General features: G+C 39.1%; 1 protein-coding gene across 1 annotated transcript; it reads left to right on the top strand.

Annotated features, from left to right (window-relative positions):
• The first annotated feature begins 1,827 nt into the window (after window positions 1-1,827).
• Window positions 1,828-24,830, top strand: th (tyrosine hydroxylase). The gene is made up of 13 exons (XM_021564247.2): window positions 1,828-2,091; window positions 2,556-2,759; window positions 5,112-5,286; window positions 5,737-5,825; window positions 6,102-6,169; window positions 12,406-12,456; window positions 14,397-14,542; window positions 15,517-15,652; window positions 19,072-19,141; window positions 19,369-19,425; window positions 19,624-19,719; window positions 20,566-20,699; window positions 22,661-24,830. Exons 1-13 carry the CDS (start codon window positions 2,008-2,010, stop codon window positions 22,818-22,820), a joined length of 1,470 nt encoding a protein of 489 aa, XP_021419922.1. The 5' UTR covers window positions 1,828-2,007; the 3' UTR covers window positions 22,821-24,830.
• The last annotated feature ends 305 nt before the right edge of the window (window positions 24,831-25,135 follow it).

The following is a 25,135-nucleotide window of genomic DNA, read 5'->3' as shown; positions in this document are numbered from 1 at the left end:
CATCCTCCTCCATGCTTCATGGTGGGAACCACACATGCAGAGATCATCCATTCACCTACTCTGTGTCTCACAAAGACACAGCGGTTGGAACCAAAAATCTTAAATTTAACTAATCAGACCAAAGGACAGATTTCCACCGGTCTAATGTCCATTGCTCGTGTTTCTTGGTCTATGTAAGTCTCTTCCTCTTATTGGTGTCCTTTAGTAGTAGTTTCTTTGCAGCAATTCAACCACGAAGGCCTGATTCACGCAGTCTCCTCTGAAAGTTTGATGGGGAGATGTCTGTTACTTGAACTCTATGAAGCATTTATTTGGCCTGCAATCTGGTGTGACGTTAACTCTAATGAACTTGTCCTCTGCAGCAGAGGTAACTCTGGGTCTTCCATTCCTGTGGCGATCCTCATGAGAGCCAGTTTCAACATAGTCCTTGATAATTTTTGCAACTGCAGTTGAAGAAACTTTCAAAGTTCTTGAAATGTTCCAGATTGACTGACCTTCATGTCTTATCAAATAATGATGGACTGTAATTTCTCTTTGCTTATTTGAGCGGTTCTTGCCATAATATGGACAAGGACTTTTAGCAAATAGGGCTACCTTGTCACAACACAACTGATTGGCTCAAATGCATTAGAAATTCCACAAATTAACTTTTAACAAGGCACACCTGTGTGCAATGCTGTCATCAAGGCAAAGGGTGGCTACTTTGAAGAATCTCAAATATGTCATATAAAATATAACAAACACTCTTTTGGTTACTACATGATTCCATATGTGTTAATTCATAGTTTTGATGTCTTCACTGTTATTCTACAATGTAGAAAATAGTAAAACATAAAGAAAACCCCTGGAATGAATAGGTGTGTCCAAACTTTTGACTGGTACTGTATACTGAACAAAAATATAATTCAATCTTGGTTTCATTAGCCTAGAGAATCTCATGGTCTGAGATTCCTTTAGGTGCATTTTGGCAAACTCCAAGCGGGCTGTCATGTGCCTTTACTGAGGAGTGGCTGCCATCTGGCCACTCTACCATAAAGGCCTGATTGGTGGAGGGCTGCAGAGGTGGTTGTCCTTCTGGAAGGTTCACCCATCTCTACAGAGGAGCTGATTCAGGTGTGGCCAATTAGTGGACGCGGCCAAAACACTAATAATATTATTAGAACCTTCTTTGAACATTACTAAGGATTTTAGGGGGGGTTTATGGAAAGTTTTCTTAATGTTCTGAAAACAGGACTTTAAATTGAACCACGAGGAAACCTGCAGAAAAGATTATGCTAAAGTCTTAGAATTCCCACAGAAGAAGGTTGTTTCTTTACGGTCTCTGAATAATTTGAGAATATTACTTTAAATAGAACCATGAAGAAACATGTAGCAGACTTTATGGGAAGGTTATATGCAAAATAACCATTGAACAAACATGCTCTTACCAAGCTCTAAGAAACATATGGTTCTCAGAACATTATGTGCTAGCTGGGTGCTATGGATTATATTTCTATGGCAGCAGAGCAAGAAACTGTTCTATATTTGGTGCATGTGCTGCCCATGTTCATCAGTGTTCAGACAGGAGTAGTCATTTAATTTTGTACACATTATTTCAATTTATCAGGAGGTGCTGCAGAAACTTCAGCACCCCTACTTCCCGCAGCTATGATTGGAGATCAATATTAATGTTCTTGCTACATTAGGATACCAAAACGAACCCACACACTTTTAAAATGCCACTTTCTCTGTTACATAATAATCAAGGCAAATATGGGAACATGTGTCGGATGCTGTGTTGTTTGATAAAGAGAACGGGATGCTTGACGTCAGGAAGGACAAACAAATCCTCCCCCCTCCTCAATAAATAAGACAGACACGTTCTTCCGCGTGGGGGAAAAAGACACCAGGCGCACCAAGCAAAGTCAACGCAGTGCAGGGAGCATCAATAAAATACGCTCAGATACACAGACACTCACATTACACACGCATACAAAGACACTATTTTACACACTCCAGAATCTGATCATGCCGATTTCAAGCAGCTCTTCTTCCTCAACGAAGAGTATGCGCAGGGCAGCGTCCGAGCTCGAGAGGTCTGATTCTGTTACGGTAAGGAGTAACGTTCTTATTACCATTCCATTTAGACCTATCATACTCAACTTTTGAGTAGAAATGGTCAAAACTATTGTTATAAGTGTCACTTGCTAATCTTTTTAAGACTTTTTTATGTTGCCTCAATGCGCGCAGAGAGCCTGGCTCCTTGGAGAGGGCACTATTATGCATGAGCGGTTGGGTAAATGGTAACTTTTTATAGGAAAATAACTTATTGTGGTTTAGCAGCTTGGCTTTTAAATCACTAAGACTAAGCTATGCTTCAGGTTTACTTAGACTGCATTGGTGTTCTTATGCGTGTTTGGAGATGTAAAATGGTTCCACCGAGGTAAGCAAGGCTCTATGGGCTGTGTCTTGTGCGCTGTCGGTGGTCGAGATACATGTGTTCGAGTTTAAATATGTTCACAGACATAACAGTAAAGCTGTTTTAAATCCAAAATGTTGCTCTTTTTTTGGCGCAGTCTCCAAGATTCATTGGGAGACGACAAAGTTTGATCGAGGATGCGCGGAAGGAACGAGAAGCAGCGGCAGCCGCGGCAGAGGCGGCTGAAGCGACTGAACAGATCGTGTTTGAGGAAGAGGATGGAAAAGCTCTGCTCAATCTCTTCTTCACGCTGAGAAGTTCCAAGACACCAGCACTGTCACGCTCTCTCAAGGTGTTCGAGGTAAGTACAAACGAGCTAGGCCTTTTTCTGTATTAAAGAGCCTAAATAGGATTTGGGATAATTCAAAAAATGATTTAAAGTGAAACGTTTAACTTTGAAAATAAACAACATCGAATTTAACCTAATAGTCTACCAATTAACACAAACCAACACTTGTTTTTGTTCAAATGGAGAGTGGGATACATATTTTGCACAACTTATATTTTGTATGAATATACGGGAAAATAGGAGATATTCAAGAAGGCAATTAATTCGGAGTTGTAAAGGTGTGAGAAAATGTTGTAGCCTAAGCCTATTAGTGCTTGCTCTCAGCTCTTCTTGTTAATTTTTCCAGGCGACAAGGCAGCATCACTGTGTCTATTATGTCATTATGGTCCAGGAGAGGCAACTAGGTAAATTCGAATGTTATGGCAAATTATGCAGAGCAGATTGTTGGAGCCTTGAACAAAGGTGTCAAGGATTATTCCTAAATATATTTCCTAAATGGGAATGATTCTATGGCGATATTGTTTTCGTGGTGTATCTTATACTATCAACAACAACTTGTTTTAAAGTATAGTAATTTCTTATCAAGGGAAAATAAAATATCCCTGAATTGTCCACATCTTAAAATGTGTGGGCTAATCTAATCAAGCCAAAACGAGTTAATTTCAACGTCATTTCAACACCACCAAAAAATCTGTGATGATATTGAATCAACGTGGGAAACTGATTTGATTTGCCAAAAGTCTTCAATGTCAAGGAATTTCGTCATTTTTTCACTTAACTGTTAAGGTAAATCCAATGAAAGGGTAACATTTTTCGTTGATTTCACGTTGAATTCACGTTAATTGACAACTGAACCAAATGTAAAACAAAACTACATGTTGAACTGATGTCAATGCCCAGTGGGTCATGATTGCGTTAAAGTATAATCTTGTTTTAATTCAATTGTAGTCTCATAAAGTTATTTAAAATTACATAAATTATGTTGACATTTAAGATGAAATCTTTGTAGGAAATGTAATCCTATATTACCAGCCTTGAGATTTTTTATGTTCCTGATAGGTCGCTATTTCATTGGGTGTGGATGTAGAGAACCTAGAGGAAGCTGCCTGGTACAACAGCATGAGATCAAATGTTGCAAGCAAGTTTGTTTAAACACTTAAGAGCATGTAATCTCCCTTTCTGCCTTGATCAGACCATCAGTGTCGTTGCGTTTTGGTGCAAAATTATAATAAAAAATGTTTTAAAGTATTGATGCATCTACACTGTGGGTCTGATAGGTCTGATAGAGGCGTTAGTTGCCCTGCGTTTGTGAAGAAATCCTGCACTGACGTGTAGCTAGCTATGTGATAGCTCATTTCTGCAGTCGAATGACCAGAAGCCCCTTATGGGTGGAACTTTATTAATCTTTTTCATAATTAAAAAACTTTAACTACGAAAATCCAGAATTTCTATGTCAAACGGTTTGGTTATATTTCAGTCTTCTATGATGTATATAAAGTGTAATATCTCCTCACTTCCTTTCCTTCACTGCAAGAACAAGCCAGATGAGAACCAGTCTAATGATGAGATTCCACCATAAAATAATGTTCCCAAGTCTTTTCTAGGTAGTGCCGATGAAGGGGTGGAGACGAGGAAAAAATTTTAGCAAATGAGAGTGCTTGACAGAGTGCTTGACAGACATTTCCTATTTTCTAGTGCAGATGCAGTGGTGGTGTAAACCTTAGTTAAAATACTTTAAAGTACGAGTTAGGTAGTTTTTTGGGGGGTATCTGTAGTTTACTATTTATATTTTTTACAACTTTTACTTCACTACATTCCTAAAGAAAATAAAATACTTTTTACTTCATACATTTTCGCCTGACACCCATTTTGAATGCTTAGGACAGGAAAATGGTCCAATTCACGCACTTATCAAGACAACATCCCTGGTCATCCCTACTTCCTCTGATCTGGCGGACTCACTAAACACTTTTTTTTTAAATATAAATGTCTGAGTGTGGGAGTGTACCTCTGGCTATCAGTAAAAAAATTAATTAAAATGATGCCGTCTGGTTTGCTTAACATAAGGAATTTTAAATGATTTATACTTTTTCTGTTGATACTTAAGTATATTTTAGCAATTACATTTATTTGTAATACTTAAGTATATTTAAAACCAAGTAGTTTTAGACTTTTACTTAAGTAGTATTTTACTGGGTGAATTTTACTTGAGTAATTTTCTATTAAGAAATCTTTGCTTTTACTCAAGTATGACAGTTGGGTACTTTTTCCACCACTGTGCAGATGAAGGGGAGTAGACGAGGAAACGATAGATGTTTGAGCAATTGAGAAGAGCCTAAGAGATATATATGTTGTGCCTGATAGACGTTTGAAGCTAAGATCCACCACCTGGAAACACGGCCATGCAGGAAGCCCCGGGACAGCCTGGAGGGGCTGGAGTACTTTGTTCGCTGCGAGGTGCACCTGTCTGATGTCAGCACCCTCATCAGCTCCATCAAGAGGATAGCAGAGGATGTCAAAACCACCAAAGAAGTCAAATGTAAGAACCTTCAATAATTTCTGCATAATGCACTTTATTAAAACTGTACTAGTCTCACGAGCACAGGTGAGAACACATAATGCTGTGGAACTCGATAGCTGCTTCTGTTTAAGCCTCAAGTGTAAGACCATCTAATATTGTATAGCCAATGTATGACCCAAATGTAACCTAGCTGAACCATCTTCACACTCACAAAATCTCAAAAAGTGTAGTTGAATGTTCCTGTTGAATCTCAAGACTTGATTGTCTGGTCACCTCCTTAGATATAGCCACCTTTGCACTGTAGCTGCTATTGAGTTGACCAAGGCTATTCATCTACGATAGATGGCAGGCTTTGTCCAAACATTTGTGTGCATTACGTCTTTTGCAGTGACAAGAACTAAAGATACACATGGAAATGGGAGCATGTTTGTAAAAAAACAAAACAACATCTTTATGGTCTTTTTACAGTTCACTGGTTCCCAAAGAAAATCTCTGAGCTGGACAGATGTCACCACCTTATCACAAAATTTGATCCAGATTTAGACCAAGAACACCCAGTGAGTGAATGAATGGAAACAATCACTCTAGCTGCTTATGTAGAGAGAGTGAGAGTGAGAATATCATTGTTATTACACTGTTATTACATGATTATTAAACAACGTTTTGGGCGCAACTCACAAGTTTTGACTGTCGTTGAGCCTACATCAGATAATAATCTTATTACATTGCTATAACGATGCCATATTTCTAATAACAGTATAATGACACTAGATCAAATGTGAAACTATAGATATTGGGTCACTACTCATGTTTTGTGTGGCGGTTTTGTACAGGGATTCACAGATCCCGTCTATCGGCAGAGGAGGAAGATGATTGGAGACATTGCCTTCAGATATAAACAGTAAGCCAGAAATAATTATACCGTGACTCATTACAACATTTATTCATTTTAAACATAAGCCCTAAGAAATCAGATTTCTAATTTCACGAATTAATATATATAGATATTTCAATATACTGCTATGTAGCAGACCTGGGCAGAAAATACTCTAGTTGTATTTTGTAGTTTATTTGAAAATACAGTACAAACTGGAGGTAGTTGAATATAGTTTATATCATTTGAACAAAAAGGCAACTATTTTCTTTGATAATACATGTCTCAGAAAAACAATTTTAAGGTACTTGAATATGCAGTGCATTCGGAAAGTTTTCAGACCCCTTGACTTATTCCATATTTTGTTAGTTTACATCCTTATTCTAAAATTGATTAGTTGTTTTGTTTCCTTCAATCTACACACAATACCCCACATTGACAAAGGAAAAACAGGTTTTTAAACATTTTTGCTAATTTATTAAAGATAGAAATATCACATATACAGTGCCTTGCGAAAGTATTCGGCCCCCTTGAACTTTGCGACCTTTTGCCACATTTCAGGCTTCAAACATAAAGATATAAACTGTATTTTTTTGTGAAGAATCAACAACAAGTGGGACACAATCATGAAGTGGAACGACATTTATTGGATATTTCAAACTTTTTTAACAAATCAAAAACTGAAAAATTGGGCGTGCAAAATTATTCAGCCCCCTTTACTTTCAATGCAACAAACTCTCTCCAGAAGTTCAGTGAGGATCTCTGAATGATCCAATGTTGACCTAAATGACTAATGATGATAAATACAATCCACCTGTGTGTAATCAAGTCTCCGTATAAATGCACCTGCACTGTGATAGTCTCAGAGGTCCGTTAAAAGCGCAGAGAGCATCATGAAGAACAAGGAACACACCAGGCAGGTCCGAGATACTGTCGTGAAGAAGTTTAAAGCCGGATTTGGATACAAAAAGATTTCCCAAGCTTTAAACATCCCAAGGAGCACTGTGCAAGCGATAATATTGAAATGGAAGGAGTATCAGACCACTGCAAATCTACCAAGACTTGGCCGTCCCTCTAAACTTTCAGCTCATACAAGGAGAAGACTGATCAGAGATGCAGCCAAGAGGCCCATGATCACTCTGGATGAACTGCAGAGATCTACAGCTGAGGTGGGAGACTCTGTCCATAGGACAACAATCAGTCGTATATTGCACAAATCTGGTCTTTATGGAAGAGTGGTAAGAAGAAAGCCATTTCTTAAAGATATCCATAAAAAGTATTGTTTAAAGTTTGCCACAAGCCACCAAGCCACAAACATGTGGAAGAAGGTGCTCTGGTCAGATGAAACCAAAATTGAACTTTTTGGCAACAATGCAAAACGTTATGTTTGGCGTAAAAGCAACACAGCTCATCACCCTGAACACACCATCCCCACTGTCAAACATGGTGGTGGCAGCATCATGGTTTGGGCCTGCTTTTCTTCAGCAGGGACAGGGAAGATGGTTAAAATTGATGGGAAGATGGATGGAGCCAAATACAGGACCATTCTGGAAGAAAACCTGATGGAGTCTGCAAAAGACCTGAGACTGGGACGGAGATTTGTCTTCCAACAAGACAATGATCCAAAACATAAAGCAAAATCTACAATGGAATGGTTCAAAAATAAACATATCCAGGTGTTAGAATGGCCAAGTCAAAGTCCAGACCTGAATCCAATCGAGAATCTGTGGAAAGAACTGAAAACTGCTGTTCACAAATGCTCTCCATCCAACCTCACTGAGCTCGAGCTGTTTTGCAAGGAGGAATGGGAAAAAATTTCAGTCTCTCGATGTGCAAAACTGATAGAGACATACCCCAAGCGACTTACAGCTGTAATCGCAGCAAAAGGTGGCGCTACAAAGTATTAACTTAAGGGGGCTGAATAATTTTGCACGCCCAACTTTTCAGTTTTTGATTTGTTAAAAAAGTTTGAAATATCCAATAAATGTCATTCCACTTCATGATTGTGTCCCACTTGTTGTTGATTCTTCACAAAAAAATACAGTTTTATATCTTTATGTTTGAAGCCTGAAATGTGGCAAAAGGTCGCAAAGTTCAAGGGGGCCGAATACTTTCGCAAGGCACTGTTCATAAGTATTCAGACCCTTTAGTCAGTACTTTGTTGAAGCACCTTTGGCAGCAATTATAGCCTCAAGTATGATGCTACATGCTTGACACACCTGTATTTGGGGAGTGTCTCCCATTCCTCTCTGCAGATCCTCTCAAGCTCTGTCAGGTTGGATTGGAAGCGTTGCTGCATAGCTATTTTCAGGTCTCTCCAGAGATGTTTGATCGGGTTCAAGTCTGGGCTCTGGCTGGGCCACTCAACGACATTCAGAGACTTGTCTCGAAGCCCCTCATGCATTGTCTTGGCTGTGTGCTTAGTGTCGTTGTCCTGTTGGAAGGTGAACCTTTGCCCCAGTCTGAGGTCCTCAGCTCTCTGGAGCAAGTTTTCATGAAGGATCTCTCTGTACTTTGCTCCGTTCATCTTTCCCTTGATCCTGACTAGTTTCCCAGTCCCTGCTGCTGAAAAACACCCCCACAGTATGATGCTTCCACCAACTTGCTTCACCGTAGGGATGGTGCCAGGTTTCCTCCAGACGTGACACTTGGCATTCAGGCCAAAGAGTTCAATATTGGTTTCATCAGATCAGAGAAGCCTAACCCTGACCCAAACCCTTTCTCATGGTCTGAGAGTCTTTAGATGCCTGTTGGAAAACTCAAAGCGGGCTGTCATGTGCCTTTTACTGAGGAGTGGCTTCCATCTGACCACTCTACCATAAAGGCCTGATTGGTGGAGAGCTGCAGAGATGGTTATCCTTCTGGAAGGTTCTCTCATCTCCACAGAGGAACTCTGGAGCTCTGCCAGAGTGACCATCGGGTTCTTGGTCACCTCCCTGACAAAGACCCATCTCCCCCAATTGCTCAGTTTGGCCGGGTGGTCAGCTCTAGGAGTCTTGGTGGTTCCAAACTTATTCCGTTTGAGAATGATGGAGGCCACTATGTTTTTGGGGACCTTCAATGCTGCAGTCATTTTTTGGGACCCTTCCCAGATCTGTGCCTTGACACAATCCTGTCTCAGAGCTCTAAGGACAATTCCTTCGATCTCATGGCTTGGAACCTTAAATATACAGGTGTGTGCCTTTCCAAATCATGTCCAATCAATTGAATTTACCACAGGTGACCTCCAATCATGTTGTAGAGACATATCAACGATGGTCAATGAAAACAGGATGCAGCTGAGCTCAAACAAATATAAATAAGTTATTTCAGTTTTTTATTTTTAATAAATGAGAAAACATTTTTTTAAACCTGTTTTTGCTTTGTCATTATGGGGTATTGTGTGAATAGTAACAGTGGAACCAAACAATTTGTTTGAGGGGTTCTGTTCAGAACGAAACGATTGGAAAATAATTTAGGTTCCAACCCCTCCATAAGATTGTGGAAATTGCTTTATAATTGCATAATAATGGAGTTATAACATGTGGAATAAGGAGAAGTTACTATTCCTGTAGAGTACTGTATTGCTCATTGCTATGCAATTACCAAAGTGTTAGGTAACATGTTAATAAACTGTTGCTCAAGGTTATTACAGTTTAATTACACAGGCGCCAGACCAGTTTGTTAAGTGTTACTGAGAACGCTAACAGTAACAAAATATGCCTATTAAGTGTCAAAAGGAAACTAAAAATCCCAATACTAGGGCGTCAGGTAGCCTAGTGGTTAGAGGGTTGGACTAGTAACTGAAAGGTTGCAAGATCAAATCCCGAGCTGACAAGGTAAAAATCTGTCGTTCTGCCCCTGAACAGGGCAGTTAACCCACTGTTCCTAGGATGTAATTGAAAATAAGAATTTGTCCTTAATTGATCTGCCTAGAAAAATAAAGGTAAAACAATTTTTTGAAAATACTGCCTTCTTGAATCAATTACAGCCAAGGTAGGTTGAAAATCATGTTAATTTGTATTCTGAGTAAACAATCCCTTTTAAGACGGTATAGTGTGTGTTTGAAACAAGAACATTTACCCTCAGATGGAGCTTTTTACCTTTTCAGTGGCATAGTAGTTGAGCGTCACAACTTCCTTATACTTATCTGTACAAAATATAATGGGTTAGGGCCTACCCTTACCGAGTGGCGCAGCGGTCTAATACACTGCAATGCAGTTCTTGAGGCATCACTACAGACCCGGGTTTGATCTAAGGCTGTGTCACAACTGGCCGTGACAGGGAATCTCATAGGGCTGATCCCAATTGTCCCAGCGTCGTCTAGGTTAGGAGAGTTTGGCCGGGGGTGTTTAATTTGTGTCATCGCACTCTAGCGACTCCTTGTGTATGCTGAGCACTTGTTGGCTGCTATTCCTTCACTCTTGTGGTCCAACTCATCCCAAACCATCTCAATTGGGTTGAGGTCGGGTGATTGTGGAGGCCAGGTCATCTTATGCAGCACTCTCCTTCTTGGTCAATAGCCCTTACATAGCATGGAGGTGTGTTGGGTCATTTTCCTGTTGAAAATCAAATGATAGTCCCACTAAGCGCAAATCAGATGGGATGGCGTATCAATGCAGAATTCTGTGGTAGCCATGCACGTTAAGTATGCCTTGAATGTATAAAAGATCACTGACAGTGTCACCAGCAAAGCACCCCCACACCATCAAAACACCTCCTCCATGCTTTATGGTGGGAACCACACATGCAGAGATCATCCGTTCACCTTTTCTGCTTCTCACAAAGACACAGCGGTTGGTGGAACCAAAAATCTAAAATTTGAACTCATCAGACCAAAGAACAGATTTTCACCGGTCTAATGTCCATTGCTCAGGTTTCTTGGCCCAAGCAAACCTCTTCTTATTATTGGTTCACTTTAGTAGTGGTTTCTTTGCAACAATTTGCCCATGAAGGCCTGATTCACACAGTCTCCTCTGAACAGTTGATGTTCCTGTTACTTGAAGTCTGTGAAGCATTTATTTGGGCTGCATTTTCTGATGCTGGTAACTCTACTGAACTTATCCTCTGCAGCAGAGATAATTCTGGGTTTTCCTTTCCTGTGGCGGTCCTCATGAGAGCCAGTTTCATCATAACGCTTGATGGTTTTTGCAACTGCACTTGAAGAAATGTTGGCACATAGGCATTGACTGTCCATGTCTTAAAGTAATGATGGACTGTCATTTTCTCTTTGCTTATTTGAGCTGTTCTTGCCATAATATGGACTTGGTCTTTTAACAAATAGGGCTATCTTCTTTATACCATCCCTACCTTGTCACAACACAACTGATTGGCTACAACACATTACAAAGGAAAGAAATTCCACAAATGAACCTGTTGATTGAAATGCATTCCAGGTGACTACCTCATGAAGCTGGTTGAGAGAATGCCAAGAGTGCAAAAAAAGCTCTGAAGAAGGCCGTGAGGCCGATACGTAAAAGCTTATTAAAGAGTAGTGATACTATCAAGAGCAGTGCGCGGGTTTCTTATTTTTTCTCATTTTATTCAACTGTTACCATGCATTAGCAAAAAAGATAGCTCAGATGTGCGAGTGCCTTTTGAATTAAAATGTTCAAATATAAAATATTTGTTGATTTGTTTAATACTGTTTTGGTTACTACATGATTCCATATGTGTTATTTCATAGTTTTGATGTCTTCACTAAAAACCCTTGAATGAGTAGGTGTGTCCAAACTTTTGACTGGTACTGTATATATAAATGGTTAGACTTTATGGAAATGGACATTGAGGAGAATGGACATTTACAAAATGTTCAGATAGAAATGTATTGTGTATATCAATTATGGCTGTCCTATAGATTGGAATGGTTTATTAGATTTGGTGTGCTCTATTCATTGTATTTCTATCTTAACATGCAGTTCCAGATACAGTACTGACATAATTTTTTAAAAGTAGTTACTTTATGAGATTTTTATTAAAAAACAATTTTAAAGTAGTATTTTGCAGGGGGGATCTCTATTCAAATAGTTGTGGTCACCTCAAAAGTAACTATTTATTTCCCTGAAAAAATAGTTTTACACAAAGAAAAGTTAAAACTATAGTATTTCTAGGTCTGCCATTTAGAAATACAAATACAAAGAGTCTTGAAACTTTCACAGTAAATGGAGACGATTGACTACTTAAAATGTCATGTAAAAATCATCAAAAAAGTGGATTCAAGGTTTATCCAGGAATAGGAAGCTACAATGATGTATATCTACTAATTTCATTGTTCTCTTTGTCAGAGGGGAGCCCATCCCCAGAGTAGAATACACAGAGGAGGAGATCGGTACATGGTGAGTGGCACTAGCATGATATTCTCTGGTAAAATCAGTGATAAGTTTTCAAACCTTAGTCAGTGATAGGCGTGTGGATATTAAACATTTAGGTACATACAAGTGTCTTATATCGGTTGAAAGCTTAAATGCTTGTTAATCTAACTGCACTGTCCGATTTACAGTAGCCATTACAGCGAAAGCATGCCATGCGGTTGTTTGAGGACCGGTTTCATAAATTCACAAATAGCGATTAAATATTCACTTACTTTTTGAAAATCTGCCTCTGATTTGTCATCCAAAGGGTCTCAGCTATAACATGTAGTGTCGTTTTGTTAGATAAAATCCTTCTTTATATCCCAAAAAGTCAATTTAGTTGGCACCATCGATTTGAATAATCCAGTCGTTCAACATGCAGAGAAAGGAATCTGAAAATCTACCGCTAAACTTTGTTTAATCAAGTCAAAATATGTTTCTATTCACTCCTCAGATACTCTAAAATGTAATCAAGCTATAATATTTCTTACGGAAAGAGTGATGTTCATCGTGCGCCCAAACACGAATTTACAAGACTGTGTCCCCGTACTAAAACTGATATTTCTTATTTGTTTTGGAAGTTACAAGCCTGAAACCTTGAACATAGACTGCTGACACCCTATGTATATGTAAGCCATAGGAATTGCATCCTGAGAGCTAGAATTCAGTATGCCCCTATACTTTCCATTGTAAGAGCATGGGCTCTCAAAAAAACATTCTGGTTGGTTTTTCTTTGGATTTTCTCCTACCATATCTATGGTGTTATAGTCTCCTACATTATTTTAAAATGTCTATCAACTTTAAAGTGTTTTCTTTCCAATGGTACCAATTATATGCATATCCTGGCTTCAGGGCCTGAGCAACAGGCAGTTTACTTTGGGCACGTTAGTCAGGCGGAAATTGAGAAAAAGGGGGTCTAGCCCTAATTAAGATAGTGTTAGACCATTGAATTAAAGCTTAGGCAGTAGCTTTTCGAACTACAATGACTCTTCACATCTCAATACTTATCGTGCAAGGGTTATTTATTGTATTCTTTCTGTTATGCTTCAGCCCTCTGTTTACATGTCCATTTGCACAAAGATGTGTTTATTTCATACTATTTATGATTTTGTGAGTGGTAAAGGTTATTTAATGGTTATTTTCCTGATTTGCCACGGATGGAGGGTGCTATCAAGCCATCTAGAGTAAAAGCTTTTGATCGTTTATGTGCAAATGTCACAGATTAAAGTCAATTGCCCAGATATCATGTCAGTCTAAAATGTCAGTTCATTGTTTGACTCACTCCACCAAACGGAAACATTGTGTTTGAACAATATAAAAACCTTTTCAAAAAAACCTTCAGGTCCCTCGACCGAACTTCTCCGAAGTGACTGTCAACCATCTGGTACACGACTTGTTCTGCATCCCAAATGACAACCTATTCTCATATCGTGCACTACTTTTGACCAGAGTCCTATGGGCCCAGTTCAAAATAAGCAAAAGGGTGCCATTTGGAACGTAGACTTGCTCATGGATAACCCGATTATAAGAGAGTAAACAGTTTTGTTTTGGAGAGATTTATAGTTGACCTAGAGGACAATTTGCTGCCATAACTCAATCAAAGAGAGGCCACACATTCAGCTCACCATTCTGGAAATGGGTTATACAGAAGTTTTCTCTTTTTTAATGTATATATTTGGACTTCTATGACATTTCTGTCTTGAAAATGCAGAGAAATCAATCCTTTTCCCATGACGACTCACAGTTGTGTTTTAACATTTCTACATTTTCATCTGCAATTTTATCTGCAATTTTATCTACACAATCTACACAATTATATTTGTTTCCATCATGTGTGTTCACCTTCTGGTGTGTGTGTATCCATGTGTGTGTGCGTACGTGCATGCATGTCTTTGTGTTCTCCCACGTGTGTGTGTGTTGGATAGGAGAGAGGTGTACTCCACCCTCAGGGACCTGTACACCACCCATGCCTGCAGTGAGCACCTGGAGGCCTTCAATCTGCTGGAGAGACATTGTGGATACAGCCCTGAAAACATCCCCCAGTTGGAGGACGTGTCACGCTTCCTCAGAGGTACTCATACATGCCACCTATTGCAGCCATTGAGCTTCTCACAAGACGCATGCGTCTCTCTGCAATTTCATTGGCAACTCCAGCAATAATTTGAATGAATGTGCTGTGAAAAATGTTTTCCTCAGTCAGCTGAATGCGCCACTTAGTTCATAGAACCATGGTTACGTTAGTAACCTTTGCTATTAGCGGCTGGGACAAACAGAACAGTAACAGTGGTTTCTAGTGCTTTTAGCGCATCTTGAAAACAAAATATTCCTACAAATTTGGCTCTAGTTTTTGACCCCATTCCTGAAAGCTAAGATTCTCAGGAATGTGTTTGTCTCTTCTGTTTTTATCTATCACACAAGCTGTGCAGGACTAGAAGAGACAGAGAATAATCTGTACAGAATGACTGGGGGAAAATAATTGATTCTTCACAAAAGATCATACACAAAGATCATCATCAACTTTTTCTTTTTGAGAAAATGGCAATAAGGCCAGATTCAAAAGATTCATACAATGATATTTAAAAATGTGTTTCTAATACTGCAACTTGAATGAAAGCTTGATGGTCCATGTTAACAGTATCTTAAATATCATGTAAGAATTCATTTGATATCATGTATGAATCAATTTCACTTCATGACCCCCCCAATAAAGTAGCTCCCTCAGAAATATTAGTGTCTACTACTGACCTATAGCATGTTCAATACAGCCCACTCCTGATTGAACATTAGATACATGTAAGTGCAAAGAAGTGGATATTCAACCTGCGTAGGGGTCAAAAATGGTAAAGGTTAGGGTTAAGGTTGGGTTTAGAGACAAAAGTTACGTACCGCAGTCATACATTTTCTGTCGGCTGAATACACACTACCTAAGTTCCACCTCTTGGTAGATGCGTAGTCATTAGTACCAATTGTCATTGTCACTGTCTCCCGGCTTTTTCTATTTTTTCTTTCTCTGTCTCGCTCTCACTCACTCACTCTCACACACAGAGCGAACAGGGTTCCAGCTGCGTCCCGTGGCAGGTCTTCTCTCCGCCAGAGACTTTTTAGCCAGTCTGGCCTTCCGCGTGTTCCAGTGTACCCAGTATATACGCCACGCCTCTTCTCCCATGCACTCCCCTGAACCGTGAGTACTACTGTTTCACCATGGCCATATTCAGTATGCAAACATTGTAGAAAGTTGCAGATAGAGATGTCATGAATAGAGCTGATGTGATTCCTAATTCTACATGTTATATTTCTATCTTAACATTGCACAACATCCTAGTTCTCCATACCCCGGTTAAAAGATAGCTGATCTACATTTTTCTACATTGTTTTGGATACAGTGCAACTTTTGGTAGGTAGTCTGCTGTCAGGCTTCGACTGTGGTACAGCAAAGCCAAATCAACCTGTGCTAATGGTTCTCACAGGGGAATTGAAATGATAGGCTATAATGACTTTGCTCAAGATCATGTATGCCGCAAATGACATGCAACTAACTATAATGTAACAAATTCCACATCAGCCAATTAAAAACGTTGACGTACTGTAGTTGGACTTGATCGAGCAGTTTTTCATGAAAGCGTTCCTAACAGAAGTTCTGCTAATCAAAGTTACGAAATCACGTGTGTTTAAATGACTGGTTAAATAGCTCACAATGTAGTGAGCCAAGCTCCTGATCATATTCGCAGTTTGCAACAAGGGTTTGAATCCCAGATGAAATTATTCATTTTTTTTATGTACAATTACATTTGTGTTATTGTGTTGCAAAGGGAAGTGCAACACCTTGATAATTAATAATAATAATACATTTAATGAGGCATCTTTCTTCAGCCCTGTAGACACACGGTTAATAATCCTGTTTATTACATATATTGCACAGACGTGTATATTTAACTGTACAACATTGTACATACATTACTAAAATTGATCTACAAACATCACAAATGCATTATTTGACTCAAGGACCAGCAGGAGATAGTTTTTTCTAATTTGAGTCGCGTAGGGGACTTGAACCCACACAACACGTTTTGGAGCATACCCCCTTGCAATTCTCTTTGACCTCTCATCAACGAGCTGTTTTTGCCCAAAGGACTGCCTCTGACTGGTTGTTTTCTGTTTGTCGCACCATTGTCAGGAATCCCTAGACACTGTCGTGCGTGAAAAGCCCAAGTGGGCTGAGATACTGAAACGGGAGTGCCTGGCACCGATGATCATACCCCACTCAATGTTGCTTAGGTCACTCATTTTGCCCTTTCTAACGTTCAATCGAACAGTCTCTGAATACCTTGATGCTTGTCTTCCTGCTTTATATAGCAAGCCACGGCCACGTGACTCGCTGTAAGAGCAAACCACTTTCGTGAATGGGGTGCTTTACTTAATAAACTGTGTATCTAAAAAAAAAATGGGCAGGCGTTTCTTTAAATAAGATTTGCTGTACAATTACAGGTCAAATGCAAACAGTCAGCAATAATCTAATGAATTCAGGGTTTTTGAAATTAGTCCTAGGCTAAATATAAGCCTTCCACAACCATAAGACCCAATAATAATGTCATTATTTCATCAAAATAGTTGAGCCTGCTTTTCTGCAGTACTGCCCTACTAAGCAAAAAGGCAGTAACTGCTCATAGCGAAAAAATGATTTTATTTACCTTGGTTTCATAGTAACCTTATGCAGTTACTGCTAACATGACCCCCATTTTCTCCAAAACACAATACAATAGAGGCAGCATACTTGTCCAAATGATTAAGCATGTATTTAATGTAGCAAAAAGTTAGAGCATAACCTGTAAACCCATGTTATCCTTATGGAGAAACTCGGATGTGTCAAACTACATGAACATGTGAGCGCAGAGAGAATAACTCTGTGGCTTATCCACCCCAACCTCCCCTCGACGACCTCATCGAAATCGGTGTGTCTCTGTGTGACGAAGAGGCCACAATATGTCACAAGCATGTTGAAATCACTAATTGTCAGGCTTCATTCTGGGCCTACTTTTTGCACAGTCGCTGCGGTATGTTAGGGAGCATGTGGCAGCTCCCTAACGATTGATAAGGATTTTCATAGGGAAAATGGACGGTCCCTGAGATACAGTATCTCAGAAACCAAGTGCCCTGGAAACTTTATTTTTTTACTTCCCTGAGACCAGGCCTTGGGGCGTCGACCTGAGGCCATCTGCCTATTTTAATAGCACCCGTGGACGTCTAGTAAGGGACCGTCCATTTGCCCTATGAAAATCCTTATCATACCTCGTTAGGGAGCTGCCACATGCGTCCCTTATGTAGGGTTACAGATAGGTAGGGCAGAAAACTGATCTGACTTTCAAGTTTGTCTATGACAATACCATTTTGTTAAAAAAACACCAAAAACCATTTATAGTGCAGCAAATTCACTAATAATGACTAACTTCTTGTAGGCATTATATAGAAAATTAACCCAGGTCTCCTCAACAATCTCTCAAGCACAAGCCCACGTGCTAGTGAGCAGCCAGCTAATTTTTATATTTCAAGTGTATCCTACTTGGATCTGGTTGCTAGCTAACAAGGCACAACAGTTGAATTGTTATGAACACACCCTTCTGTCCGTCTCCTACTGTTTGAACAGCATGATAGCCTGTCCACTTTGTTCATGTTGAAATCGAGTGGCCTACCTTATTTCTCAGAATGAGAATGTGTTGCCAATTCCTTATATAATTGTGTTTTATAATAATATGGACCCCGAAACACATTATGAATAATTCGGTTAGACCTTCTATTGGACCATACCTCAAATGTGAACAGCGAGTTGAAACCGCTATCACTAGCCACTTTAAACAATGCTACCTTATATAATGTTACTTACCCTACATTATTCATCTCATATGCATACGTATATACTGTACTCTATATCATCGACTGTATCCTTATGTAATACATGTATCACTAGCCACTTTAAACTATGCCACTTTGTTTACATACTCATCTCATTTGTACATACTGTACTCGATACCATCTACTGTATCTTGCCTATGCTGCTCTGTACCATCACTCATTCATATATCCTTATGTACATATTCTTTATCCCCTTACACTGTGTACAAGACAGTAGTTTTGGAATTGTTAGTTAGATTACTTGTTATTACTGCATTGTCGGAACTAGAAGCACAAGCATTTCGCTACACTCGCATTAACATCTGCTAACCATGTGTATGTGACAAATTAAATTTGATTTGATTTGATTTGTCAGTGGGAACCGCTTGCCAATTTCCTGCAATTCTACAAAGTTTGACATGACTTATTATGCATCTCTTGCAGGGTATTTTGAAAGATTTCAAAATAGTATTTAAACTCAGGTCTGCAGTCCAAACAGCTCTCTGTCCTGGATCATTTATTTATCTTAATTTCTCTCTTTCCATACCTCTCTCTTCCTTATCTGCACCTTCTTAGATCGAGACAGCATCATGCACTTTCTGTATGATAATTGTAGGAAATATGTTCTGGGCATCTTATTCTCACTTTCTGTCTCCATCTCCTGTGTGACTGTGAGCATTTAATCATCTCATTATTTTTGTGATGTTGCAATAGGGACTGTGTGCACGAACTCCTGGGCCACGTCCCCATTCTGGCTGACCGGGTGTTCGCCCAGTTTTCTCAGGTGACAAATTCTGTGGCTTTATTGATTCTGATGTATTGATTGTGAAGATGGACATTTTTAACCCAATAACATTTATTAAAGGAGCAGTTCTAAAATGAGAGTTGGGCCTCTGGCCTGCACCTTGACTTGAGCTGTCTACCCATCACCCTCTTGTCTGCTTTGTATACCATGAACCAAAGATGATACTCTGTCATGCTTTACTAACAGAGATCACATGTGTCTTGTAGAACATCGGTCTTGCTTCACTGGGGGCTTCAGAAGAAGATATTGAGAAACTGTCAACGGTAAGTTTTGTTGTTGCAACATGGCTTTGATTATTCCTGATCCCTTATTTGCTTCCTACCACACATGCAAAACATATGAAGTGTAAAGCTGTGGAAACATGACAAATTTAGAAAGCATGTCTCCTGTGTGTGTGTGTGTGTGTGTGTGTGTGTGTGTGTGTGTGTGTGTGTGTGTGTGTGTGTGTGTGTGTGTCTCAGCTCTACTGGTTCACGGTGGAGTTTGGTCTGTGTAAACAGGGTGGCATTGTGAAAGCCTACGGGGCAGGACTCCTCTCCTCATATGGAGAGCTAGTGGTGAGTACATGGTTTTAGACATGGAGTATTCTCTTCCTCTCTCCAATCTAAAATCATACCATATCTTAAAACCTCTACGGGATCGGTGACCCCCCCATGGGACGGTTGAGTTAATGTGCGCTAATGTGATTAGAATTACGTTGTAAGGAACAAGAACATTTCCCAGGACATAGACATATCTGATATGGGCAGAAAGCTTAAATTCTTGTTAATCTAACTGCACTGTCCAATTTACAGTAGCTATTACAGTGAAAGAATACCATGCTATTGTTTGAGGAGAGTGCACAGTTATGAACTTGAAAATGTATCAATACATCAATTAGGCACATTTGGGCAGACTTGATACAACATTGCACATACATTGCTGCCATCTAGTGGCCTAAATCTAAATTGCAGCTGGGCTGGAATAATATGTGATGGCCTTTCTCATGCATTTCAAAGATGATGAAAAAAACTGCACATTTTTTTCTCTGTGATATCTTTTACCAGATCTAATGTGTTATATTCTCATACATTAATTTCACATTTCCACAAACTTCAAAGTGTTTCCTTTCAAATGGTATCAAGAATATGCATATCCTTGCTTCAGGTCCTGAGCTACAGGCAGTTAGATTTGGGTATGTCATTTTAGGCAACATAAAAAAGGTCAGATCCTTAAGAGGTTCATCTTAGATATAAGCCACCATAATATAGACAACATAATGGAACAGAATAAACCTCCCCTAACCTAATTTTCAATTAAATGTTGAATTACAGGAATATCCAGACGTCCAGACATTAACCACCCCCCCCCCTCTCTCTCCCTCTCTCCCTCTCTATCTCTCACTCTCCCCCTGTCTTGCCCAGCATGCTCTGTCAGATGAGCCAGAGAGGAGGGAGTTTGACCCAGAGGCTGCTGCCATTCAGCCCTACCAAGACCAGAACTACCAGTCTGTATACTTTGTCTCTGAGAGCTTCACAGATGCCAAAGAGAAACTCAGGTAACAGACCAGACACACATAGGCCGTGTCAGAATACCCATACTTATAGGCTAAATAGTAGGCTTTTTTGGTATGCAAAAATATACATTTAGAAAACGTAGTATGCCAGGATGTCATACTCATTTTGGCTTTACATGAAGTAGAATTCACTGCACACTATTGAGGAAGAGAATCATCCATTCAAAGCTGAATGGAAAATTAACAAGCGCGATTGCACATTAGATGATGCCTTCTCAATATGGATGAGTGGAATGTTAATATTTGTTGTTTGCTGAATACATTTTTATTAAACAGTACATACAAAATAGTATGTAGTACTATAACTACACCAGTAGAGGCTGGTGAGAGGAGCTATAGGAGGACAGGCTCATTGTAATGGCTGGAAATAAATGAATGGAATGGAGTCGAACATGTGGTTTCCATATGTTTGATTTGTTTGATACCTTCTATTAATTCCATTCCAGCCATTACAATGAGCTGCCCTACTATATCTCCTCCCACCAGCCTCCACTGACGTACACAGCATGTAGTTTTAGTAAGTAGTAGGCAAGACAGATTTCAGACACGGCCATTGACACACGAATGCATACACACACAAGCGCACACGTACAAGCCGTATAGTCCGGGCTCACACTAGATGTATTATTTTACCTTACATCAGTTTTTGTTTTAAACCTGATCTACCTGCTAGCTTCTAGAAAGCCAGCATCCCGGAGTCGCCTCTTCACTGTTGACGTTGAGACTGGTGTTTTGCGGGTACTGTTTAATAAAGCTGCCAGTTGAGGACTTGTGAGGTGTCTGTTTCTCAAACTAGACACTCTAATGTACTTGTTCTCTTGCTCAGTTGTGCACCAGGGCCTCCCACTCCTCTTTCTATTCTGGTTAGGGCCAGTTTGTGCTGTTCTGTGAAGGGAGTAGTACACAGTGTTGTACTAAATCTTCAGTTTCTTGGCAATTTCTCGCATGGAATAGCCTTCACTTCTCAGAACAAGAATATACTGATGAGTTTCAGAAGAAACGCCTTTGTTTCCGGCCATTTTGTGCCTGTAATTGAACCTACAAATGCTGATGCTCCAGATACTCAATCAGCTGTGCTAACATAATTGCAAAAGGGTTTTCTAATGATCAATTAGCCTTTTAAAATGCTAAACTTGGATTAGCTAACACAACGTGTCATTGGAACACAGGTATGATGGTTGCGGATAATGGGCCTCTGCACGCCTATGTAGATATTCCATTAAAAATCAGCCTTTTCCAGCTACAATAGTCATTTACAACATTAACAATGTCTACACAGTATTTAGATCAATTTTATGTTATTTTAATGGACAACATTTTTTGCTTTTCTTTCAAACACAAAGACTTTTGTAAGTGACCCCAAACTTTTGAACGGTAGTGTATATATTTTGCTTGTCTTATTTGCCATGTATGTGTGTTATTCAGTGTGTTTCTATGGTCTAATAGCAGTAAGGCGAAATGTAATATTATAAAAAAATATATATTTTGTATACCTACAGGTGTCCTAAAATTCCAAATCAGCTAAATGGTCCATGTTATTACTAACTTAAAACAATTATATATGTTTGGTTAGTCGATATCGCTCTCTAGAGGCTTAGACTGTAGATGGTTAATATGTAGTTGCAGTGCAATGCAAATCAGTTTTCTGTGATTCAATGCATATTGAATTCATGTTTCTTGTAGTTGGCCTCTACTGAAGAAAAGGTGAACCCTTTATATCCATATTGCCAGATACAATAAGAATGATGAGAATGTTGTCATTGAACTTTAGGCAGGCAGGCAGGCAGACAGGCAGACAGACAGACAGACAGACAGACAGACAGACAGACAGACAGACAGACAGACAGACAGACAGACAGACAGACAGACAGACATTGACCAATCAATAGATATTAGACTTTTTATACATTGTATATTTATTTGCCTTGTGTTTTTCCTGACAGATCGTATGTGGCTGGAATTAAGAGGCCGTTTTCTGTGCGGTTTGACCCCTACACCTACAGCATAGAGGTCCTGGACAATCCCCTGAAGATCCGAGGAGGCCTGGAGTCTGTCAAGGATGAGCTGAAGATGCTCACAGATGCCCTCAACGTGCTCGCATGATGCACAACAACACTGCTACTGCTACTGGTCCCACTCTGTGCCATTTTGATGTGTGACATAACCATTGTTCTCTTGTGCTTTATGTGGCTGGCTAAGTGGCGACCTTGAAACCTCTCACTGGACTTGTTTGGTTTATTTGATCTGGTGATGTCTCTAAGACATCAGGTGCAGGTGGGTGGGCATTATCCATTGGTACCCATGCTTCCTAAAGTCAGGATTCAATCTGATCGCGCTTTGTAGACAATGAGGCGTTTAAAGGCAGTTTTCCTCCATTGGTGGAGACTGCATTCATCTCAAATGTTGTACACACTCCCCTCCATATTTATTTGGGCAGTGAAGCTAAAAGTTTTCATTTGTCTCTATACTTGAGCATTTTGATTTTGAGATCAAATGTTTTATGAGGCAACAGCACAGAATGTCACCGTTTATTTGAGGGTATGTTCATACATATTTGTTTTACCGTTTAGAAATGAAAATACTATATGTATCTCGTCGGCCCATTTGAAGGTGTCATAAGTATGTGGACAAATTCACGTATAGTGTATTAAAAGTAGTCAAACATTTAAGTATTTGGTCCCATTTTCCTAGCCTGTGACTCCACAAACTTGTTGGATGCATTTGCAGTTTGTTTTGGTTGTGTTTCGGATTACGTTGTGCCCAATAGGAACTGAATGGTGAATAATATATTGTGTCATTTTGGAGTCAGTTTTATTGTAAATAAGAATAAAATATTTTTCTGAACACTTCTACTGGAATGTAGATGCTATCATGATTGCGGATAATCATGAATGAATCCTGAATAATGATGAGGGAGAACGTTACAGAGGCATAAATATCATACTCCGCCACCAAAAAACTCCCGTTATTGGTAATGGTGAGAAGTTAGCATGTTTTGGGGGTATGGTCTTTCTCACTTATCATTATTCAGTAGTCATTCACGATTATCCATAATGGTAGCATCCACATTATTGTTGTGTTCATAAACATACTCTATTCTTATTTACAATAAAAGTGATTCCAAAATTAACAATTCGGCTGCGTTTGATGAATCTGATCAGGTCTGAAAAAGATCTGATGAGAGAAGATCTGATTTTGATTTGGTCAAAAGACCAATTAGTGGAAAAAAGATCAGCGCTGGGCTACCTGTTTTAAACACAACCTACATTATTCACCATGCAGTTCCTTTTGGGCACAGCATAATCCAAAACACAACCAAAAGAAACTGCAAATGTATCCAACAACTTTGAAGAGTCACAAGTTTGATGTACAGTGTAGGCATTGCGTGCTAGGACTATGGGAACAATTACTAAGCTTCTGATCACTATAATAGGCCACAAGTAAATTTGTCCAAATACTTGACACCTTCAAATGTTGGGACTTGATACATAAAGTGCATGAAAAAAACACACCAAAAAAATAAAATGTTCTGTACTGTTGCATCAAAACAATTGATCTCAAATCCAAAATGCTGGATTATAGAGACAAATTAAAAATGTAAACTTCACTGTCCAAATAAATACAGAGGGGAGAGTATGTCACTTCGATCTGAAATTATTTTTAAATGGCGCATTGTCGACAAAATGCAAATTTTGTGCACAAGGAATAGGGCTAAAATGCAGGGTTAATGTAGGGCTAAGGCAAGGTTGTGGTTTGCTACTCACATGTATTATGCTTTCAAACAAAAGTCTCAATGCAAAGTTTCACCTCACTTTAATAGTTTGGTATGAATTCAACAAAATATGTAAAACGCTAGGAAAATGACCAAATCCAAGCAGTAAAATTATGAATGTAATAAAAGTAGGGAAACTGGACATGGTATAATGATAAAAATGAAAGATGTTTATGTAAATTACTGTAATATTGAACCAGGGAAAATATTGAAATCATTAAAAAGAAATCACCCTGTTTGGAATAAAAAAAGATATATTATTGTGTGTATAAAAATGTTCTGTGAATTGTAAGCATTGTGCTTGTTGCGATCTAATAGCAGAATAAAAAGAAAGAACTGTATCTGATGTTATATAAATATATTTATGCTTGCCCACTGAGGAAGTTATGAATGCACATTCTCTGTAAAAATATCAATATAAAAAAAAGAAATAATCAGACATTAGCATTACCTCTGGGTGTCCATTCCTGACTCAATAATCTCAAAGAAAAAGGGATTCCTCAAAACAAAAACACACCTATACAGTACATTTTCTAGTGTATTGACTATCGCTTTGACTATTCTTCTCAAATTTAATCCTGCTATTATGACGACATTTTATTAAATAAATAAACATCATACATACCAACAAAACACAGGAAAAGAA

Source organism: Oncorhynchus mykiss, chromosome 2 (genome assembly GCF_013265735.2).
Source record: "Oncorhynchus mykiss isolate Arlee chromosome 2, USDA_OmykA_1.1, whole genome shotgun sequence".
Taxonomy (NCBI): domain Eukaryota; kingdom Metazoa; phylum Chordata; class Actinopteri; order Salmoniformes; family Salmonidae; genus Oncorhynchus; species Oncorhynchus mykiss.
The sequence above is the reverse complement of the archived record's forward strand: the minus strand, read 5'-3'. Positions and strand labels throughout refer to the sequence as shown.